Raw genomic sequence first — 21,249 nt, 5'->3', positions numbered from 1 at the left:
AAAATATGAGGTTCAACATTTGGCCATGACAAATACTGTCAAGAACCAAAAATGCTAGGGTTTTATTTTTCAAGAAGAGATATTTACTTTTATCTGCAGAATTCGTAGAATTCTCTACACCCAGTATTTCTACAAGGAGCTGGTTTTCTATCTGCTGGAAATGTCATTTTTTAAAGCAAACTTCTCTCTATCTCTGAAAAAATATTTGCTACAAAAGGAGCAGTTTCTCATCTCTTTGGTAGGGATCCATTTCATAACTTTACAAGACTGAAGTTACTACTCCTTTCCCTTATTTCAGACACAGGTATTTCAGGATCTGCAGCACTTAACTTTTTTCTCCACTCTAATCTTGAGAGAATGAGCAGCATTAAAAATGCATCATTCCCTTAAAAATATCAGAATGAGGAGGTACAGAAATGGGGCTGTATTCAATTTTAAACTTAAATTTATGAAGATGAATTGAGAGTTATCAATCTTGTATCTTTCCCATTTAAAGAAAGAAATATGTATCACAGCTCCCATCTTAAAATTAGCCACAGCTGTCACTGGCTGCCAGCTTCTGATCTCTCTTGTGTCTGGCTGCTCTGGAATTCCCACCTTTGAGCCTCCCAAGGATTTGGGGGCTCTCTGACATTTGTTGCCAAACACACCACATTGGCAGATGTGCCCTCCCTCCTTCAGAGCTCCCAGGTTTCAAAGCTCCAATTCCCAGAGAAAGTCCCTCTGATTTTCTGTAATTGATCCCTTTAAATCACTTATGTACTTCTGAAAATCTCCCCTAGACCAAGTTTATCTGGCATAAAGAGATGTTATTAGAACAGATTTTCGTGTCTGTCAGGAATTGACCTTTCTCCAAAGCTTTCTTGGATGGCTGCCTATAAAGTTGGGATTACTGCATAATGGAAAAGTAAAGAGGAATATACTGGGAAACAATCCAGACCAAAGGATTTCCTTACGGGACTTTTTTTTCTTTGAGTGGCTAATAAAGGTGGTTTTCTGAGGTAAATTCTTTCTGAATATAGTGCTTGGAACACTCAGCCACACAAAGATACTAAGCAATATTTAGATGAGCCCAATATTTGTTGTCCTTGGAGGTTCATGACAAATTTCAGGATCTCTTTTCCTAAATCTTTTTAAGTGGTACAAATGTAGCAGGAAGAATTCAGCATCTCTGTCACGCTCTGCTACCGTCGGTAGCTGCTTTTTATATTCAGTGCTCAGCTCCAACACGCAGAGCGAGTGTTCACAGATGGGATTTGGAGGAATTAGCAGCAGACAGAACCCTGCAGGTGCAGCTTGTGTTTCCTTGCCACGTTTGAGGCAGACTCTGCACCTTTCCTTTGTGTGAGTGCCGCTGGCAGAGCCGGTCCCAGTTCCTGGAGCCACTAGATGGCCCACGCCGCACGCGGGACCCACGGCGGCTCCATCCGCAGGGAATCCCCCAGGCCAAGGGTTTTCATTCCAGTGCCATCTGATAAAAGTGCTTTTACACTGAGGTTTTGTTCTTGCACTGAAAACCAGACACTCCTCTCTGAAGGCGAGAGGAAAGTAGGAGAGCTCTTTAAGTGCTCAATGAGCAAGACATCCCAATAATGCTTAAAAACTTCAATATTGAATATCAAAAACTATTTTCCCTTACTTTTTAAATCTATTTCTCATGTTTAAGATAAAAATCAACCAGCAGCATGCATTCATCAAGAAATTTATCTAAATCACTACGTTTTCCATGCTTTCATGCAATTAGAGCCTCAAATCAGCAACAGGTCCATGTTCAACAAGTCAAGGTCTGTAATAGGTTGACTTATTTCTCTGATTCTGACACAGCATCTTCTGCCTGGTTTGTGCCACAGCAGCCAAACAATTTGAAATTTGCTCTAAAAATAAGTTACAAATTATTTTAGCCTTACGTTAATTTTCCAGACAGAATGCCAAATGTTAAAACCTTTTGGGGAAAAAAAAATAGAAAACACACAAATCCCAAGAGTTTCCTTTTAAAAGCAGAATATCTTTCCACTGGAAAAAAAAAGGTAGAATTATTCATTTGCAATTCTCTGTTCCTTTTGGTAAACAGGGAACACCCCTGTGGTTTGATAATCTCACGCAGGATGAAATAATTCTAACCTCCAAAAAGGTGACCTCACCAGCAATGATGTCATCCCCTTGAAAGGAAGAGAAGTAACACAGGGCTGGTGTTACAAATCTGAAAAACTTCACAAGTGAAGCCACTTTCTAAAAATATTCCAGTAATTTAGGGGATGGGAAGTGATTATTTGTATTTCATATAGAAGGCAATACAAATCCTATAGACATGGACAGTTACTTTGTAAGGCTCTTTTCCAATGTTCCCTCCAAGAAAAACAGAAACATTTTCAGGAAAAAAAAATAGAAGTTTACAAATGGCAAGCGCTGACTTTGGATGTGTTTTCAACTTGAATTGGTCGGGTTTTGAGTTTGATAAAACAAATGTATTTTTGTCTGCTACCAAGGGAACACTGGAATTATTTAAAATATGTAATGAAACTAGAGTTAAAAAGCTGTAGTGAAAGACATTTCCAGCATCTTGCTGTCTCTCAGCAAACAGCAGCCCAAACTCACCAACTCCAATTCATCCTCCTCCGACTGTACTCAGCAAACAAGAGGGATAACACAGTTACTAAAAATAGCATTGCTTTCAAATGAAAGAAAAAGTCACGTTTGTGCGTCAGGATTTTGATTCATTTTAATTAATAATGTGGATTTGCCACCTGATTCTGTAGATAAAACTGCTAGAAATGTAATACTTCGTGAAATTCGTGTCACATATAAAACCTGCTGTACTGAGAACACTGGCTTTGGGGAAATGGGTGCAGCAAGAGCTTGGTGACCCCAAGGACACGGCTGCACATGTGGATGTGCAGCATGGCAGTCTCTGGCTGTCCTGATCCAATAAACCAGCTCAGCAACAAAATACTTTTCACATACAGCCATCATTCCATGCCAGCATCTACTCTGAAATATCCCAATTTCCCCAAAAACACAAACAAACCCAAAGCTGAATATGATGTTCTTCACAACACAACATTAAATAGTGCTGTGTACCACTAACATCAGAACTGCATTATTGTTGCTATTTCTAATTTGAAGTGCAATTATCACTGTAATGATCAGCCAGGGTACTTCCTATCTCTCCTACACTTCAGTATTCCTAGAAAAACCTTTTTTTTTCAAGATTCATTACTCTGAGGCTAATTATAGCTTTTGTTACTTGGATTAATTTGGTATTATTCATCATGAGTACCAGTAACAAATGTAAGCACTTGTGGTGGCTTAAAGACAAACAGGAATTCTACAGAGAGTACTCGTGTTGTTTATATCCTGCTCCTCCTGGTTATGGCCCATTCTTCCATACACAGAAAACATCCACAGAGACATTGAAAATTTCTACATGGCAGCAAAAGACTAAGACCAAAGGATTTGGCCAAGTAAATTAAAGGAAAAACAGAGTAACACTTCCTGCAAGACCTGTTCTGGGCTGGAGGCCGTGGTTGCCTCATGGCTGACACGAAACTCGTGTGCTATTCCCAGCCTGGCTGGACAAACATCGGTGCCCAGATGCCAAAGTGCAGAGCAGCCCTGCAGAGCATCTCAGCGCTCTTTGATGGCCCCGCAGGACAGCCAAGGTCACGTTCCACGGTGCCACATCAGACCAGTGCTGCTCTCAGCCTTTCCTCACCACGGAAGCTGCACTTCACATCCCACAGCCATTACAACCCAGGAAGAACAGGTACAAAATGTGCTTTAGGGCACGTTAATAGAGCTCACATCACCAATAAGATCAGCCATTCCTCCACGGAATAATGGACAGCCCTTTTTAAAACCCACATCCTCCAAAGCACCGGAGTTCTCAGTACCAGAGGGATGTCAGATCAGAACACCAGTCCCCAGCCCCATCTCTATGATTGTGCTCTTACCATGTTTAGGTCAGACTGCTGTTTGACAGCTGTAAGAATTCCTTACAAGCTGAACTTCTCCCCAGGTCACAATTTGTACTTTTGATTTTCATCAGTGGCATTTCAGAATACAAACACCCTTCTATTCCTGTACCCTATGGTAAGCAGGTGAGACAGTTTCTCCCTGTGCATGTGGGCAGAAGAGTCCATTTCCACAAAGCCAGACCCAGAACAAACGTTTTAACTCACCAGTGGTGGCATCATGCCCTTGCTGGAGGGTGGGATGACGACACGGAGGTCGGGTTTGCGGTTGTTCATGCCAAGGTTTCCTCCTCCTGGTGGAGGTGGGGACTTTGTAGGCATGACTTTGCCTAGGCCATTCCCACCACCACTGGTACCAAGTAGACTTGGTGAAGCTCTGGAATTCACAAACCCATTTCCTGAAAGAGGAAAAACGAATGGACCGTAAGACTGAGGAGAAGGACAATACCAAATTTTGGTGCTCATGTACCAGTTATAAAATATTTATTTCCTAAAACTTCCGATAACAAACTTCCCACAAGGGGCTGAGTATTGAACAATCGAACAAACACAAACCACTCTGACCAGAGGATCAATATGGAAAGGGAATATCACTTCAAGGGCACGCTGTGGCAGCTTAAACGCTGAGAAGAGCAAATTGCCGAAGAACTATTTCTAATAACATCCGTTGTGTTCAGTTTGCCCTTTGAAACTCCTCCAGGCTGAGGCTGCAGAAAAGTGAGGGTTTTGCACAAGTCCACTTGGTCCCCACCCCCACAAAAGAGAGCATGGACTACACTGAATTGTTGCCTGTGAGAACAAAAGATCAGCTCTTAAAGTCTCTGTTTCTAAAATTTATTCTTCATATACCTCCAAGATCTGTAGGACTAATTTCAGCATCGATATTTACTGTCTTATTGTTATATTTAACAAGGGGAACAAATTATTTCCCTTCAAATTCATTCCAGATATACACATCACTTATGCCCAGAGGTTTATTTAACAAAGTCTTTCTCTATCTTACTCCTCATACTTGTTTTAAGTGGAATTGGACAAGCCAAAGCCTACAGATCCAGGATTCAGCACTGAAATCTCCAAAAGCTGAATATGCTCAAGGGAGAGTCCTCAGCTCACACTCAGAACTGACCAGAAAACAGCACCAAGGCAGTAAATCAGTGAAGTGCCCAGTATTCTATTTTCCCATCCTGACAGAAGCACCAATCATGTTAACCAAAATATATTTCTCAGAAAAAAAAATTTAAAGCCACATTCCAATCACAGAATATTTATAGCAACAATTCCCAAAATACACAAACCTTATTCAGCTGCAAACAGAAAAAAAGTTGTTAGGGAGAATTTTATAACAGGGAACCCCATAGTTCACCCTACAGAACCTGTGTGTGTGTGTATAAATAAACACAATTCATAGTAAGATTCTGTTTGCACTAATACTGCAGCTCTGAAAGCAGCTTTTATAGGCACAATTGGGGAAAAGTCTATGAGACAAAGTTCACTGTGTGGGAAATTCTCTCCTAATCGCCCATAGCACCACGCTGGCATGAATTTTGCATTATTATTCTAATTTGAATAGGCCCTTATGCCCAATCCAATTTTATTGCATTAAATACATATTAATCTAAAAGCAATTAAAATAAGAAAGTTGTCAGTGTCACATTCTACCATCTTTAGCAGCATTTTAAGTGCCTTTAAAAGCACAGCAAGAAGGAAGAACAGCAACATGTCACAGCAAGGGCACAAAACCTCATGGAGGTGCCTGGTATAACCAAGATACTCAGGCAGGGCACATGAGAACCTCGATGGGAATTCACCAGGATGCTGCGAGGAGGCCTCCTCTGGATTTACTCACTGTGTGGATTTCCCACTGTGCCAAAAGCCTGACCATACATGGATGATCTGATATGTCCCTTGAGTTTTTCAAGGTTAACAGAAGGTTAACAAAGCAAGGAGGAGTCATTCTAATTTAGTACTTTCCTGAAGCATTTGCATAGGAGGTATGGGAATATGACTTTTAACTCAGAACTGATCAGGGAAAGAAGGAACACAGCAGAAAGTAAAGTGTTTAATGTCAGCATTCTTCCTTCTGTATTAAAAACCACAGCAAACCCTCATTTTGTGATTAAAGGATCTACATTCCTCAGCAGAAAACAGCAGAATTTATTCAGATGCTTTTAGGGTAGTGATAAAATTTAGGTGGAGGGGTTGAAAAGCTCGGCTGGAGCTGAGAATACACACTACAGCTAAATATACTCTTGACTGGTAGGAGAAAACTCTCCACAGCTGGGTCACATGGAAAAACCAACAAGCCAAAAGGAGAAATTTAGTTCCGTGCTACCCTTAAGGTTCCTGAAATGGAGATGGTTTTCGTAGAATCATGATTTGTTAACACAGTTATGCATCAATTCCTATCCATTATAAATGAGGGCAGCATGAGCTACAGCAGCCTGCAGAGATTGAGAGATCCTACACAATGGACAGGGTAAAAACTATACGGATTTGCAAACACGCTAGAGAGGAAAAACACCAGAAAATGGAATAAATTTCACTAATTTATACTTGAAACTTTGTTATGGCATCCCCCATTTTCAGCAAAAATGCCAGAGCATTTAAAGAACTTAATGTTATAATGGAAGCAAAGTCTGGGCTTTAATACAATCATCAGCAGTATTTTATTACTCACTGGGGCTGTGTCACCTTTCCATGGCAGGGCTGTGAGTTCTGAGCAGTTTAAGCTGCACAACAATCCCACTCTGTACAAACAATGGGGTTCTGTACAGCACTTTGGGCCATCCTATGATACCATTTCCTGTCCTCTGGTTCAAGTATTTCGGTAGCCTGTGTGTTAAATCTGGACAGTGTCTCTCTTCCACACCCAATCCAGTCATTTCCTGAGCTCTTACTCCAAGCCTCTGCCAGTCCTTCTGAAACATTTCTTGCTTTCAGTGGTGCTGTCAAAAATAACAAACTCCCTGCCACTGACTGCTCCCCACAGTATCAGGCAGCAGCAGGGCAGAGTCAAAGCATTTCTTCTGACAAAAGGCTGAGCACTTCTCCAAAGGAGTGTTTAGAATATATTAAAAATGGGAGAAACAGTAACAAAAAATATCCTAAGTGTGCAATAATACCATGGGTATGAATCCCATTGCAGCCCTTTGTGATAAAGAGCTGGCACTGAACACTGAGCAAACACCGGAGTGTCTGTATTGATCATCTGAAGGATCACATGCTGGGGCTGCAATAAGAGTGCAGAATATTCATTTTTAGTATGAAACTTCAAGCCTTTTTCCTTGTAATAATCTAATAAGAAAATCAAATTACCAGTTAAGAGTGAAAGGATAACTGAACGTGTGGTATTTCTTAGAGCAAGGTCAGGAGCCAGAAAAAGATAATGATTACAGGATGATGCAACTACACAGCCCTTTGCCAAACCGAGCCCTTAATAACCCCATAAATTCTACTTACTATTTCATATAATACAGAAATTGTTTCTGCCCTACCCACTACAGATCTTCCCCAAAGACAATACCTTATGTTTAAAAACCTTTTCAAACTGGATATGGAAACAGAATATAAAATCCTACATGTGTGTAAAAATACAACCGTTTTTACTTAAGAAGGAAGAGTTTTATTTAACTCCAATTCCTTAAAACAGACATGAAAGCATGTTCAAAACAGTCTTTTGGAAAACAGACACCAATGCAAATATAAGATCTCAATTATATGAATCATAATTTAATTAGATTTGATGATAACTAACCCTGCCAACATACATTAGCCTACTTCTTGTTTAGTCAGAAAGTGTTTAGTTTTGAAGCAACTTTTTTTCTGAAGTGAAATGTTACAACCCACCCATGATACCAACTGGATATTCTGCCTTCAGAGACATAATACAGCTTAATCTCATTTACTGTCCTGCAGCCCAAGACACAGCATTCAATTACATGAGCCAGACTCATATTTCACTACATAAATCACATCAGCTGAAACAATGAACACACGTGGCTGGAAAGTACTCCATGTACTTATTACTACTCAAGAAATAAATTACAGGCATTGATGCCACTAATTTTTTTTTATTTTTTTTCTGGTGGTTCATTTTGGACAAAAACTGAACACAATTATACACAGTTTTGGAATAATTGTGGGCAAGCAGCCAAACCATGTAAGATTAAGCAAAAATAAGGATTGTAGTAAATAAATATTTATGCCTCCAGTGACATCATAGAACCCAACAGACGTCACATATTTAGAAGCAAACTGAAAAATATGTTTGCAACACATCATTGATTCACGAGGCCAGATAAAATCTACTGAAGGAAAACATTTACATGAAGAACCTTGGGCAGGGGGACATATTGCAAGTAAAACCAACAATAGCATTTCTGTGTGCAGAATGTTGCATGTTAGTTGCTCAATTTGTTTACTTTTGGGGTTTAGTATGACAGATTCAAGTGGAAATTAAAAACAGCATATGCCGTTCCTACCATTTTCAGCTCTGCACAGCAATCACTGCTGATTCCAGCATCACTTCAGAAAGCTCCAGTTCTGTATTAGCTTTGGAAAGAATTTACTGTAATATCTCAAGGAATCTGAAATAATTGTATTTCCACTGATCTTTACAAATCAGTGCTTCAGATAATACTATAATCAGAATTAAAATATACTTTTGACAGTAATATAAAGTCTTGAAACGTGTAACATGTAAGATTTATGCTTCTAAGGCAGAACTTTAGATATTAAAAGGCAGCAAAAAAGAAATACACATGACTAAATGTCAAGGGAATGCTTAGTCATGTTACAGAACTTTAAAAAGAGCTCATTTCCCAGGTTGTTGGAAATTTTCTTTTGCCTACAGCTACATAAAAGGAGAAAGAATTTTCAAGGATATTTAGCATTTAAAGGGGTGGCTATTATTCAGAATGCAATAGCAAACCTAAATAAAGACATATTGCTCTTGTATCTGAGTGAAACATCACCAACAGCAACTGGATGTCTTTTAGGTGTTTTGTCAATTAAACAGATTACAGTTAATTACATCAGTTTACTTCCTAAGCTTGCTGATTTTTGTGTGTCTATACAAAGTCAGTATAAAGAGAGGCAGAGAAAGGAGGAGAGAAATGCAATGTTTACCACAGCCTGGGATGTGGCAGTGTGTCCTGAGCAAGGGGACATTATGTAAATGTTGAGACTTACTTTAGCAGCTGGGAGATTAATAATTTGTTCTGTGTAAGGAAAATTCTAACCAGAATTGTCATGTAAATGACAGAAATTTTGGTAAGATAACAAACACACATAGCAAGATAAGAAATTTCAACTGAAACCTAAGGGTAGTTCAGGGGCTGAACTGACCTCATGTCATGCAGATGGATGATTTCCAAGGAATAAGAGCTACAGTTAAAAAAAAAAAATCAAATACCTTCTTTCTTCTTACCAGCATGTTTTTTATGCTGATTTCAGCCAGTCATTTCTTGTGAGCTGATTTAATCAGAGATCGATGGATGGATCAGCCTTTGTTGTGTGCTGACAATGTCCAGCAAAGGAGAAGTGCTCAGCTCACACTCTGTGGAACAGCTGCCCTGCAGCCCACTCCAACAGCTCCTTTTTCTTCAGGAGAGCCTGGAAGCTGCAGCAGTCAACAGGCTGATCTCGTGTTCCTCAGGGATCCCTGGGTCAGTACTGACCTGTGTCCTCTCCAAGATCAGAGCAAGGCAAGCCACGATGCCTCAACACTACTGACAGCACAGCAGGAACCTTTGTGTGCTGCATTTAGCAGCAGGTGAACAAATTTCTGGAGCCAGATCCCTTTCCATAAAGCTGGGAAGTAAGGATATCTGACTAGGGAAAGCCTACCTGGGACTGATCCTCCCTGTCACACTGAAGAGGAAGCACAGACATGAAATAGCACCAGGAGTGCACAGCCCGAAGTAGAACATGCTCAGGGTTTATTTACAGCTGCTTTTTTAAGGTGGTCCCTCCCACAGGGCCAAGGCCTGTATCTGATGCAGGTTAAGAGGCTGGCACAGGGACATTATGTAAACGTCAGAGCGGGGTAGAGGCAGAAGAAAGCTGCTTTCTTAAGGAAGAGGCTGATAGCATCAATGCAGAACATTTGCTTGAAACTGCAAGAGGTGTTTTTCAGGAGTCAGTCGGATACTCCTACTGGGGTGTCTCTCATTTCACAAACCAAACAAGACTAGAAAGGTGTGCACAGGGAGCCTTTCTGTTATTGAAGCCTCTGGTGCACTCCAGACTGCAGCAGATTCAGACTTGTGCAAAACCAAGCTCAGAGATTCTTTTATCCTCACACACAAAAAGCTCCCCCCATCAGCCAAGCCCTCAAGACAAAGGGAACACCATTTACACCTTTACAGGTGTGGCTATTCCCAGTTCTGTCTTGATCCCTTTCTGGCAACTCCAAGCAGTTTTACAGGTGTGTGCAAGCTGTCAGTGGCACCTCTGCAAAATCCCTCCTCGGGCCAGGATAAAAGACCACACAGGATCTAGACTGAAGTAGAGATCCAGCAGCTCACAAGACACAGCTTTTCCAACAGATACAGCCTTCAGTTCTGCTCCAAAGAAAATCAGTATTCCTGAGTTATTTCACATTCTCAGAACCTGAAGATTAGTGAGGACATTAGAGAAGGTACAGCTCTGGAACAAAGAGCAGAAATTCAGTACCCAAGCAGACCTGGGTTTTTTTTATCCATTCTCCTGATGGTAAAAAATGTAAGAGGAAAGACAATTTCCATTTCTCTTTTCCAAAATATTAACTGTTTCCATAATCACATTATTGACCAGAAGGGCTATTTCATTGACACAGAAATGTGCAGACAGAAATTACTGTGTCTTTGTGAAATCAAAAACAGCCTCCACTTGCAAAAATTCCTTAAGAATCCCCTGGGACTGGGAAGAGCTTAGGTCTCAAGGTTTATGGTTTTCATGCAGCCTTGGCAATGAAAACCAGCTCAGGTCTTTGGCGTGGCTCTGGTTCAACACCACAAGTGCAAGGCTTGGAAGAAAAAGTAGAGACAGATTAACTGTGGTGGCATTTCTGAGCTTTCCTGATTCTCAGAGTCCTCAAGGATGGCACAAGGTCACTGCAAGTGCATTTCACTGGCACCCTGTGGATGATTCATGTGATGATACCAATCTACTGGAACACAGCAAAGCAGAACTCATGGCAAACTGGAATATCCATCCATCCATCCATCCATCCATCCATCCATCCATGCAGTCCTAAGCCAAAGAAACTCTCCCCTGTTTCTGGGCTCATGAGGCTCTATTTTGCCAAGTGTTCTCCACATCCTGGTGATATGAGACTCCTGGAGCACCTTTGATGCCCATCACAAATTGAACAAGGTTTAACATTGACCAGGAGCAACAAGATCATCAATGTTCTAGCCCAGAAACATTTCATCTAATTAACAGAAAAAATAAATGAGCTCTAGAGCAAACTCCATTATAATGCTGGACATTTTTTCCCTCTCAAAACTGGTATATTTGCCAAGTAAAAATTTTCAGCAAATGTTTTTTATGTGGTGGGTAGAATTTTAAAAATATTACAAAATGAAAATGCTTTTTCAGAGTTATGACAGCTGCATGTGAAGTAAGCTCTCAGTATTATAAAGTGATCACAAAATTTTCTGTTCTGGATATAAAAAACCACCTACCAATCTTTGCTACAACATGCAGATATTTTTACTCAAAGTTATTTTCCACAGAAAAACTGTTAAGTTGGCAGATTGACTGCTAAAGCAAATCATTTCCATTCCAATCAAGTTACACAGGACTTGAGAAAAAGACTCATGTGAACTCAATATGAGCCATTTTATGCAACATCTTTGTTTGAACTGGGTCCCAAATAAGCAATATAACCTTTACTTGTTTGTTACTAAGAGAAAAAGGCATTTAAGTGTCTTTCAAGGAAATGAGAACAAAATCTCAGATACACAAGAACTTCGTAATATTGAAGAAGATTAGTTTTTCCTTGATTTATTTATTTGTAAGAGAATATCTGGGAATATGGATATGTCAGTACTCCATCTTTACCTCCGACATCACTCCTATAAATTGTGAGCTGCAAATCTGGCACATGACCTTTCACTACATCCACAGAAAAATTCCCCATTCCTAAGAAGTTAAAAAATAACCTGGAAGCTAAAAGAAGAAAACAGATTTTTTAAAAGTGAATTCTACAATAAATGTAGCAAGAAACTAAAACCATTATTGTCTGCAGACATAATTAACAAGAGATACATTTCAACAGCAGCTGTCAAGCTCAAGTTGACAGCAGATTTAGTCAATCTGGTTACGTATGATTTCTTGATTGTGGCTGTAACTGAGAAGGTTCCTGTGCACCTGTCAGTAGTTAAAAGTTTTTATGCCATGACTTACAGCAAGTGGAGCTCTGACAACTCCTCTGATTTAGCATTCTGGTGTTAACCAGGTATTTGAGTTTCACTAGAGGTACTTAAAGATGTTCCCCTGTTCTTGTACAGTCACAACTCTCACTTGCATGACAAACCTTTCTAGAAGTGAGTGGGTATATGTATAACATCTTGGGTGTGATGTTCTGCAAAGTAAGAGATAAGTGATGCATTTTGACTTTTTACATAAACTATTAATAAATGCAAGGAGGCAAACATTTTACTGCATTAAATATGTTCCCCAGGCTGCTGTAACTGGCCATTTCTAGAGTTTGATACCCTATGGCAAGCACTGTAACCACTGTTTTATTTGCTTATTGAAGCAAGGAGTCTTCAATCTGAAGCTGCTCTTAATAAAGCCTGATTTGGGAAAAGAGGCCTGAAACAGCCTGATAATAAACTTATTTAGTCCGACTTTAAAAATTCTATGGAAATCAACATCTGACCTCTACAGTTTCTAAAAACAGTCATCTTTTTTCAACTGAGGAAGTTTCCTCCATTTAAAATCTTGCCTACCTGATGGAAACCACTCTTTAATATTTCATATCTTTGCTGCACATAGCCAAGGAATGGATACAGAGTGGAAAGTCAATCCTGTGCTTTCAGCCTTGGAGAGTTGCAACATTTTTTATTCATCAATTCAATTGCCTGACTTGATGTTCAAAGAACTTTTTCCCAGCTGCCACACTAAGTAGCCAGTGGGCAAACACTGAAAGGTCAACAGTTGCTTCTCTAATTCCATGCTATGAACACTTCCCAAGGGGGGTTAGGTGTGTTTGCAAATCTGACCTTCAGCCAGCACGACTTCCAGTGGCAAGGAGGAACGTGACCAAAGTGGGTGAGCTGTCATTTATTTTGTCTGTCTGTGGCACGACACATTTCAGTGGCTGCCTGCCCCTCTATCAGAGTGCTAAATTTTGTTCAGGAGACAAAATACTATTGAAATGAAAAAGTGCTATCATATATTTTTACTAAAGGCCAAAGAATACTGTGGATTTGATTTTTGGCAAGATATCTATTTTGTTTTCAAAAGAAATTCTGATCATCATCCAAAACTAAGACATATCTTTAGCTATCAGTTTCCAAGATTTATTGCTTTCTTCATATCATTGCTAGAAAATGATTAGCAAGATACACATGGCAATACAAACAATATGGTCTGTATTTGCTTCATTCTGATTGGCACCACAACCAGCATCAAACATCCAGATCCAGCAAATACTGAAGTTGAGAACTGGGCTGAGTTGCCTTTAGTGCAGTAATTCAGATTTGACAAACATAAGATGTTTTTAGAATGCTATAATTATACCTGTAGAGAAGCACAAAAGCAGCAGCAGCACACTACTACTGAAAGCCACTAAAATAAAAAAGGCAAATATTACTGAAGTGGAAAGGGCACAGCAGTAGAAAGTTAAATGCCTGATAATAATTTATAAAACTTGACAATAACAGTGCAGCTAAAATAATTACAACCTTTGTTCTTCCACAGCCACTTTTTCCAAAGAGTCAAAATAAAAAATTGCTTTTGAATAACTGAAGAAACTGAAACCACACGACTGTTTTTTATAACAAAGTCACAATACTGCACTTACCCACTGGACTGGTACCAGCTCCATTTGGCACTGAGAGATCAGTTGTCCCCAGCATTCCACCTAACCAAAATAAGCCAGAGCATTAAACCGACTTGCCCCGTTAGGGTACCGTGTAATTCTGTACATCAAAACTTCAACTGTGCAAATGCACTGAAACCACCCAGAACTTGTAACTCAGGAGGGTTTTTGTGGGTTCTGACAGAAGATGCCAGGGGGTGTGTGGGGAAGGGGCAGCAGCAGCAGAGCTCACCTGCGTTGCCGGCGCTGGGCGGTCTCTGCGGCGCCCCGGGGGACACGTTGCGGTGCAGGGTGCTCTGGGGTGGGGACAGCATGGTCGTGTCCGTGAGTGAGGAGCTGGCAGCCAGGGATGGGGACACCAGGGAGCTCCCTGGGTTGCTGTAGGTTAAAGTGTTGGGATTGGACACTGGAACCGTCACCGACATGGAGAAGTTCTGGGCGGGCAAGCCGGGCTGCAGGACAGAGAACGAGGAACAAGAAGACAACACCGTTAGCATTAACTGTGTTTGCAGAAACAGCACATTAGAAAATGTCTCAGTTATAGCAGTTTGTTGGTTTTTATTAAAGTTAATTCTGTTAGTTTTTAAACTCTATTAAGCATACAGTTTTAAAATATCCATTTGTTGTAAAGTATTGTGTTAAATTCTTATACATCACATAATTACAGATCCAAAGAATTTACTCAAGCTTCGCGAATATGTAAAGTTCAAACAGAGAAAACTGAAAGTATTCATATGAATTCACAAGCTCATAAATACAACAAATTTAACAGTTAATTTGGATTATTACAAAGCAATGACAAGCTAAACATGTCTACAAATCAATGAACTGTTGTACCTTCAAAATGTAGCATAAACATGCACGTTACAAACAGTTATCACACAAAAAAGAACAAGTTAGTAAAAACATTTTCTAGTAATAACTTTTTCAATATATTGCTACTAATCTCTAAGACTTTGTTTTTCAACAGACTAGAAAAATAAACAAATCTTTAGGAAATCACAAAGTTCAATAATTTGAATTTAAACATTTCAGTTCCCCAAACCCCTGCTTGAACAACCACTTCATCTTTTTTGCAAATCTACTTTTTTTAATTCTAGTTTTGACAACATTATTTAAAAGGCAACTGTTTTTCTGCAGTATATATGTTTGTTATTCAACAGCTATTGAATCAAAAGCTCAGCTGCCTGCCCATCTATGGTACTCATTTGGTCATGACTAACTTCTTTGGCCTTTGTCTCATTCCTATCCTTTGACAGTGATGGGTTTCTGAAACAAAAGGGACTACTTTTTTATTTTTTTTTCACAACTCCCATCATTACTGGAAACAAAACCATGACAGGTACAATTTAAGGGCAAAAGCCCAGTAGAGTATTTATTGACAGAATAGAGAGGTGATAGTTGTGATTAGGAGGTTAAAGGCAGATGACCAACACAAATGACCTAGGAAGTACACTTTAAAGAATGCAATTTCATCATATGCAGCTTAAAAATCATTTAGACTGATACTTCTGCATGAAAAATCAGATAATACAATTATTTTTTAATTAGACAATTAAAAAAGCAGAATATATTCTCTACCAGAAACAAAATCTCTTACTAGTGAGAGCCAACAACAATGTCCCTACTGAAGCATTCTAAGAATAATCATCAATTTTTGGCACAGATGGAAGGAAAAAGTAGTGAAGCAGAACAACACAAAGCTAGCAAATCATTCACAGTATCTAACCAATGACAAGCCCTACTAGTGCTTGTTTTCAGGGGAAACTACTTGAAACTACTCAGTATCTATCTACCAAAACCAGGGTGTTTTCACACAGCACGCTGTCAAGCAGCTCAAACTAAACTGGAAATACCTGAAGTACGCTGAACACACTGCTAGGAGGTGACAGCTAGGACATTTTTGCTGTAGGCTTCTCAATACAGAACCAATAAGTGACAGCCTCCCCCCACACCTTACAATAAAGGCTGTCTCTGCCCATCTATGGTGCTCATTTGGTTACGACTGAATTCTTCACGCTTTGCCTCATTCCTATCCTTTGACAGCAACGAGTGCTCAAGAACAAGAGAAACTGTGTTCTTATACAGCCCCAGAAGTATTGAAAACAGAAGCATAATTGGTCAAATTTGAGTTACAAATACAGAGCTGTAGAGCTGAAAAATAACGTTGCCCTTTTTATTTACCCTGATCTTCACACATTTAGGCTGTTCACCAAAAACCCATTTAGCTGTTGGTGTGGTAGTGTTGTTATCACTGAGAGATGAGGCCTGAAGATGTCTCAACACAGAAATGTCAGATAGCAAAATCTTCAAAACAAAGAAAACCCAAAATATATTGGCTTGATTCAAGCATAAAGTGCTAACAGAAGTGATGCTGGGTGTCAATGACTGTCAGTTTGCTTCTCAGTCCCCAGAGATCTCTTATGCTCTGAATGATTAAATGGTTTCCAATATCTGCAGTCATTTGGAGATACTACTCAAGTGCCCCAGGGTCTGTGCAGATTAACCCACCCAGTCCATCTCCTTTAACTGCTGCAAGATTTGCATTCTTAAAATATTCAAAGGCTGTGGCAGAGCCCTGGTATTAGTTTTCTTAGAAAATACTTAGTAATACTCAACACTAGCTGTTTTTTGTAGGTGGAAATTAAATGTCATCATGAACACCTCCACAAAAAACGTGCAACATTTCCACTCCTTTTATCCCCAAACTGAAGTTCTGGAGCCAAGTGACTTATGGCTGCACACTGGGTTGGCACATGGGAGAAAATTTTCAAATATCTTTTAGTGTCCAAGGAAGTATCTCTTGGAATTTCAGAAGGAGCAATCTTTTGTGGCTCTCATTGTGCAGCAGTCTTGATTTTAAATACCTAAATAACTTTCTATATCCAGACTTGAGCAAAATAAATTCTACTAGTTAAATGACAGAATTAATCCAATTCTATTTGCCTGCTTGTCACATACTGTAAAATCCTGACCACCAGATATATGAAGGCCTACAAAATGTAAATAAATGGTCCTACATCCTACAACAAAAACCTATCTTGCTAAATATTTTTAGGCAAGATTAGGTAATTCAGTAGGCTCCTGAAATTTTGAAATGTCTTGTGTCCCAAAGGTATGAAAAACTGGGAGTGCAAAACCAAAACTAGAGATGATTCCTCTTGTTCTTTACAATAAAATGTATTTTAACAAGACCAAGTATCACAATTTCATTGTTCCTCAGAAGTATTTTTCCCTTCTCAAGCCATTACATCCTCTTGCTTTGAAGTGATTTTCAGTGGTAAGCAAACACCATGAAAATTCTCATGCATGTAAGAGAAGCACAAACCATACTTTAGTACTCACTGCGATTTTATGATTCCGCATCATATTATCAAACTCTTCATTAATTTTTTTATATTTTTCTTCTGTATGTGGCGTGAGCACATATGAAGTGTCAGGGTCCGGGCTGTCGCACCCTCTGTGTTCCTTCTTGTTCAGAGCCTAAATAATGAAGTTAATAAAAAGGATCAACAAATAAAAAGTAGAGATAAAATAAAAGTACTTACAGGGCCTCGCTTGAAAATAAAATCACTATCTTCATTTAGTTTGCTGAATCTGTCCTCCGATAGTGGACTGTGCTCAAAGTAATCGTCAGCATCAGGGCTCTCACAACCATTAAGGCCTTTCTTTCTTAAGGTCTGAAATACAATTGGAAAATTCACATACAAATCATACTAACTTGCCAAGAAGTTTTGTACACTACTGAATCATTCAGAGCCCCTGAAACTACATTAAACTTTCACAGACAAAAGTCACTGTGCAACAGACAGAATCAGTCTTTCAAGATAGTGGCAAAGTAAACAAAGAGAAAAGGTTCACCCAGGTGCCATCTCACAGGTAACTTCCCCCTACAACCACTTCATCTCCCCAGCATTGCATGCAAAATCATTTTCAGACACTGGCTGATGGAGTGAAGTTGTCTGACAAGGCACATTCAAGCCTGTGGCAAAGGAGTTAATGTATTCACTGATAATTAAAAGCTAGCTTACTGGATCTTTAATGAATTGATTTTAGCATCCCAATTTTAATATTCACTTTTTAAAGAGCATACAGTTATACTCTGACAAACATAGTGGCAAAGATTTTTGATCCAATAAACAAGTGCAGGACATTAATATCTGTAACACTCGGTCTCAGTAGTTGATAAAGGCAGGATCTTCCTGCACTTCTGTCATCCTGCACGATAACAAGAACGGCCAAAAGAAATTACATAATCCCTCTCTAAAATGACTTGGTTTGCTAAATATAAGCTTTTTCAGAGTCCTTTAGACTAACTTTATGGAGCTGTTTCCTGTTTTCTGCTGGAGAACTCACATCAACATCCCCTGGAAAAAAAAAAGCAAGCTTGTCTACAATCCAACCATTAAAGAAAGGATGTGAAACTATAGGTCTCGTGACCAAATTACAAGATATAAATATATCTCTTGTTTTTCTTTTTCACCCTATTACACAATCAGAACCTTTTCTCTGCAAGTTCTAATTTACAACCAAACAATATTTAAAACATTACCTGTGGAAAAATCTTTAATGTTTCAGGAAAAAAGTTTCAAGAGGAAAGCAATAAAAATTTTAAACAGATTTATGTTATCTGTACACAAGGCAGCAGAAGGACTATACAGGCATAAGGGAGTTCTGTACTTCCTTTTTGTCAGAAATTATCTATATTCTATGAATTTTACATTAAAACCTCTAAAGATCAGAAATCTGCAAGCTGACGTTTCCAGCACCATAAAAAACCCCCATGTTTTCCTACAGAAACAATTTCCATAACGCACTGAAATTCTGACTTAAAAAACAAAATATTTTAGCTCATAGTATTCACTAGCATTTTTTTACTGTCAACTGATTTTTAGTACAATAAAAAGTACACACAACTTCCTCAGTATTCATATATATGCAAAATGCTGCTTATTTCTGCTTTAGTTTTAAAGCAGGAATTGAAAATCCAACTCGCAGTCTGAAATTCTTTAGTATCACAGTTCACCATAAGCTGCAATTCCTTCTCAAGTTTCCTGGCTTGCTCCGTGTATCCCACACAGTATCTGGAACTCCCACAAAAATGTAATCACTAAATCAGCATATGGGGAAAACAGGTGTAGGCTCCTCCAGCACCTGTCACGGCTCTGATGCTGCTGCTCCAACCAATCAGCTGCACACGTAAATGCACTTGGCCATACAAGGCCCGGCTGCTCGGCCTCTCAAGGTCGGAGCCTGTTATCCCTCTCGCAGCCCTTCCTAACAAGTCAGCCTGCCAGTCTGCTACACTTTGATATCAGCAGGGAAAATGTTAACGCTGGGTAATCTGGATTACACTTAACCCCTGCAGCCCACGGCGCTCTGGAAATAGAACCCAAATGTCGGCGTCAGCGCACGGTGCCCGGGACACGATTACAGAGCTTGCAAGACATGCACCGAGTGCAGCTCCTGCGATAAACACGCTGAGGCAACTGAAGTCTTGCAGCAAGGGAGTTTCAGTAGAGCTCCTTTCCATAGTCTAAAACAATCCAGCGAAAGCTTTTAAGCGTAATGCTGCCAGTCCATCTCCCCGGAACGGTCTGCAAATCATCCTCCAACTTAAACAAAAAGGAAGAGATTTAAATATAAAAATGCCTTCTTCCTCTCGGTGACTGCGTGTCATTTTTGCTAACAATGGGGTTAACTCTGCTTTGACTCATGAGGAAGGAAAATGCCTCCGTATCTCCCGTTTCAGGCTCTGGAAACCGTCACTCCAGATGGGGTTCCTGTCATTGTGGAGGGATTTAAGCCACAGCTCCCTGTCACAGATAATACGGCTGGGTCCGACAGCCAGAGCTCAGCCTCCTTATCACCAAAACACCAAGTGCCACTTTGAGGACCTGACCATAAAAAGCCTGCGAACTTTTATCAGTGCCCAGTAACACAATAGTAAAACATTCCTGCCCACGGAATGCTGCGAGCTGTTCGCACGGGCAGGCGCAGCCGAGCCGAGCCAGCCCCGCCAGAGCCCGACACAGGCGCCGCTCCAGGGCAAACAAGGAGGGCCACGGTCACCGGGAATCTGGGAATCGCTCCGTGGGGACACAGGAAAGCCAAACTCCATAAACAAGGGCTGACTCCGCCCTCCAGATGCTCCAGCGCTAAAATCTGTTGTTTCTCCAAATTATGTAAATAACTCGGCTGAGAGATTTCCAATATATTATCAAAGAGATCAAAATTTTATTAACGTTGAGATTGTTCAGAGGAAAAAATGCTTTTTGGTGAGACCAAGTAATTCGTATAACACAACAAGAGTTTCATTTCTCTGCTGTGATACACAAGCTAGTTGAGAACAAAATCATAGTATTTGCAGTGGAGACTAATAAATATAAGGCGTAATTTTTTCTTACTAGAGCAAGAGGGGAAAAGAACATTAAATTTCAGATTTTGTTATTGGATGCTCACTGCAATTACCTTCTGGTGTGAAGTCTTGTTTTCCAGATCATGTAAGGGAACGTGTAGCCCTTTCAGTAAATCTGTGTTACTTTCCACTTCCCCTAAGACTTAGCCAAAATTACTGGAAATTGTTCCAACATGTTTGCCAATGCGCTTTATTGTGCCCCAGTAACTGAGATTGTGCAGCTTTGATCTCAGACTGCACTAACTGATGAGAGAAAAATACTGGTTTTACTCAGAAAATAATGCTAAATATTTACAATGCAAGTTTGAAATATTTTTTTAAAAGAATGAAGGAAACACAACAATACTTTTCTGTGACACACAAAGTCAATACCCAAGTGTTCCAGACAGCTCTGTTCATGTAGACATTGCAGAATGACCCAGGAGCTGTAAACTGCTGCTGTTCCACTATTAAGTCTGGTATTGATTTATTTTGATTTGAATGGCAGAGCTTAAAAAACAATGCACGAGAACGGCTGGACCAGCTATGATGGGTTTAAATATTGCAGTCAAGCACATGGTACAAGAGCCCCAATATTTTCCTGAACTTCCCCACACATATGCAAAGTAATTTTTAATTGCACTTTGCAATTAAAATTAGCATTTTGCTAATTTAAGAAAAGATTCATGCCTTGGCAAGAAGCATCTAAGGAACAGAAGAAGGGCTTCTTGCAAAACAACAACAGAAAGGAATAATTGGCTTCTCTCTACGATTCAATATAAATTTTACTGAAACCAATAACACAAATAGCGTATAAAAGCAGAATAAAGTCATTTATTGATTGATCC

At 39.7% G+C, this 21,249-nt stretch overlaps 1 protein-coding gene across 8 annotated transcripts in view; it reads right to left on the bottom strand.

Moving 5' to 3' along the window:
- MEF2A (myocyte enhancer factor 2A) overlaps window positions 1–21,249 on the bottom strand; it is an 81,950-nt gene that overhangs the window by 8,749 nt on the left and 51,952 nt on the right. For 2 of the 8 annotated variants that reach the window (XM_015638751.3, XM_033517018.1), the window contains exons 4-8: window positions 17,338–17,487; window positions 14,237–14,456; window positions 13,987–14,046; window positions 4,179–4,369; window positions 2,596–2,619 (exon numbers count right to left, since the gene is read on the bottom strand). In XM_015638751.3, the coding sequence (XP_015494237.1) occupies window positions 2,596–2,619; window positions 4,179–4,369; window positions 13,987–14,046; window positions 14,237–14,456; window positions 17,338–17,487 (645 nt within the window). Of the gene's footprint in view, window positions 1–2,595; window positions 2,620–4,178; window positions 4,370–13,986; window positions 14,047–14,236; window positions 14,457–17,337; window positions 17,488–17,552; window positions 17,685–21,249 lie in introns of all 8 variants that reach the window. The other 6 variants (XM_015638757.3, XM_015638752.3, XM_015638753.3 and 3 more) reach the window with 6 other exon arrangements.

The sequence above is a fragment of the Parus major genome, chromosome 10 (genome assembly GCF_001522545.3).
Source record: "Parus major isolate Abel chromosome 10, Parus_major1.1, whole genome shotgun sequence".
NCBI classification, from domain to species: Eukaryota; Metazoa; Chordata; class Aves; order Passeriformes; family Paridae; genus Parus; species Parus major.
The sequence above is the reverse complement of the archived record's forward strand: the minus strand, read 5'-3'. Positions and strand labels throughout refer to the sequence as shown.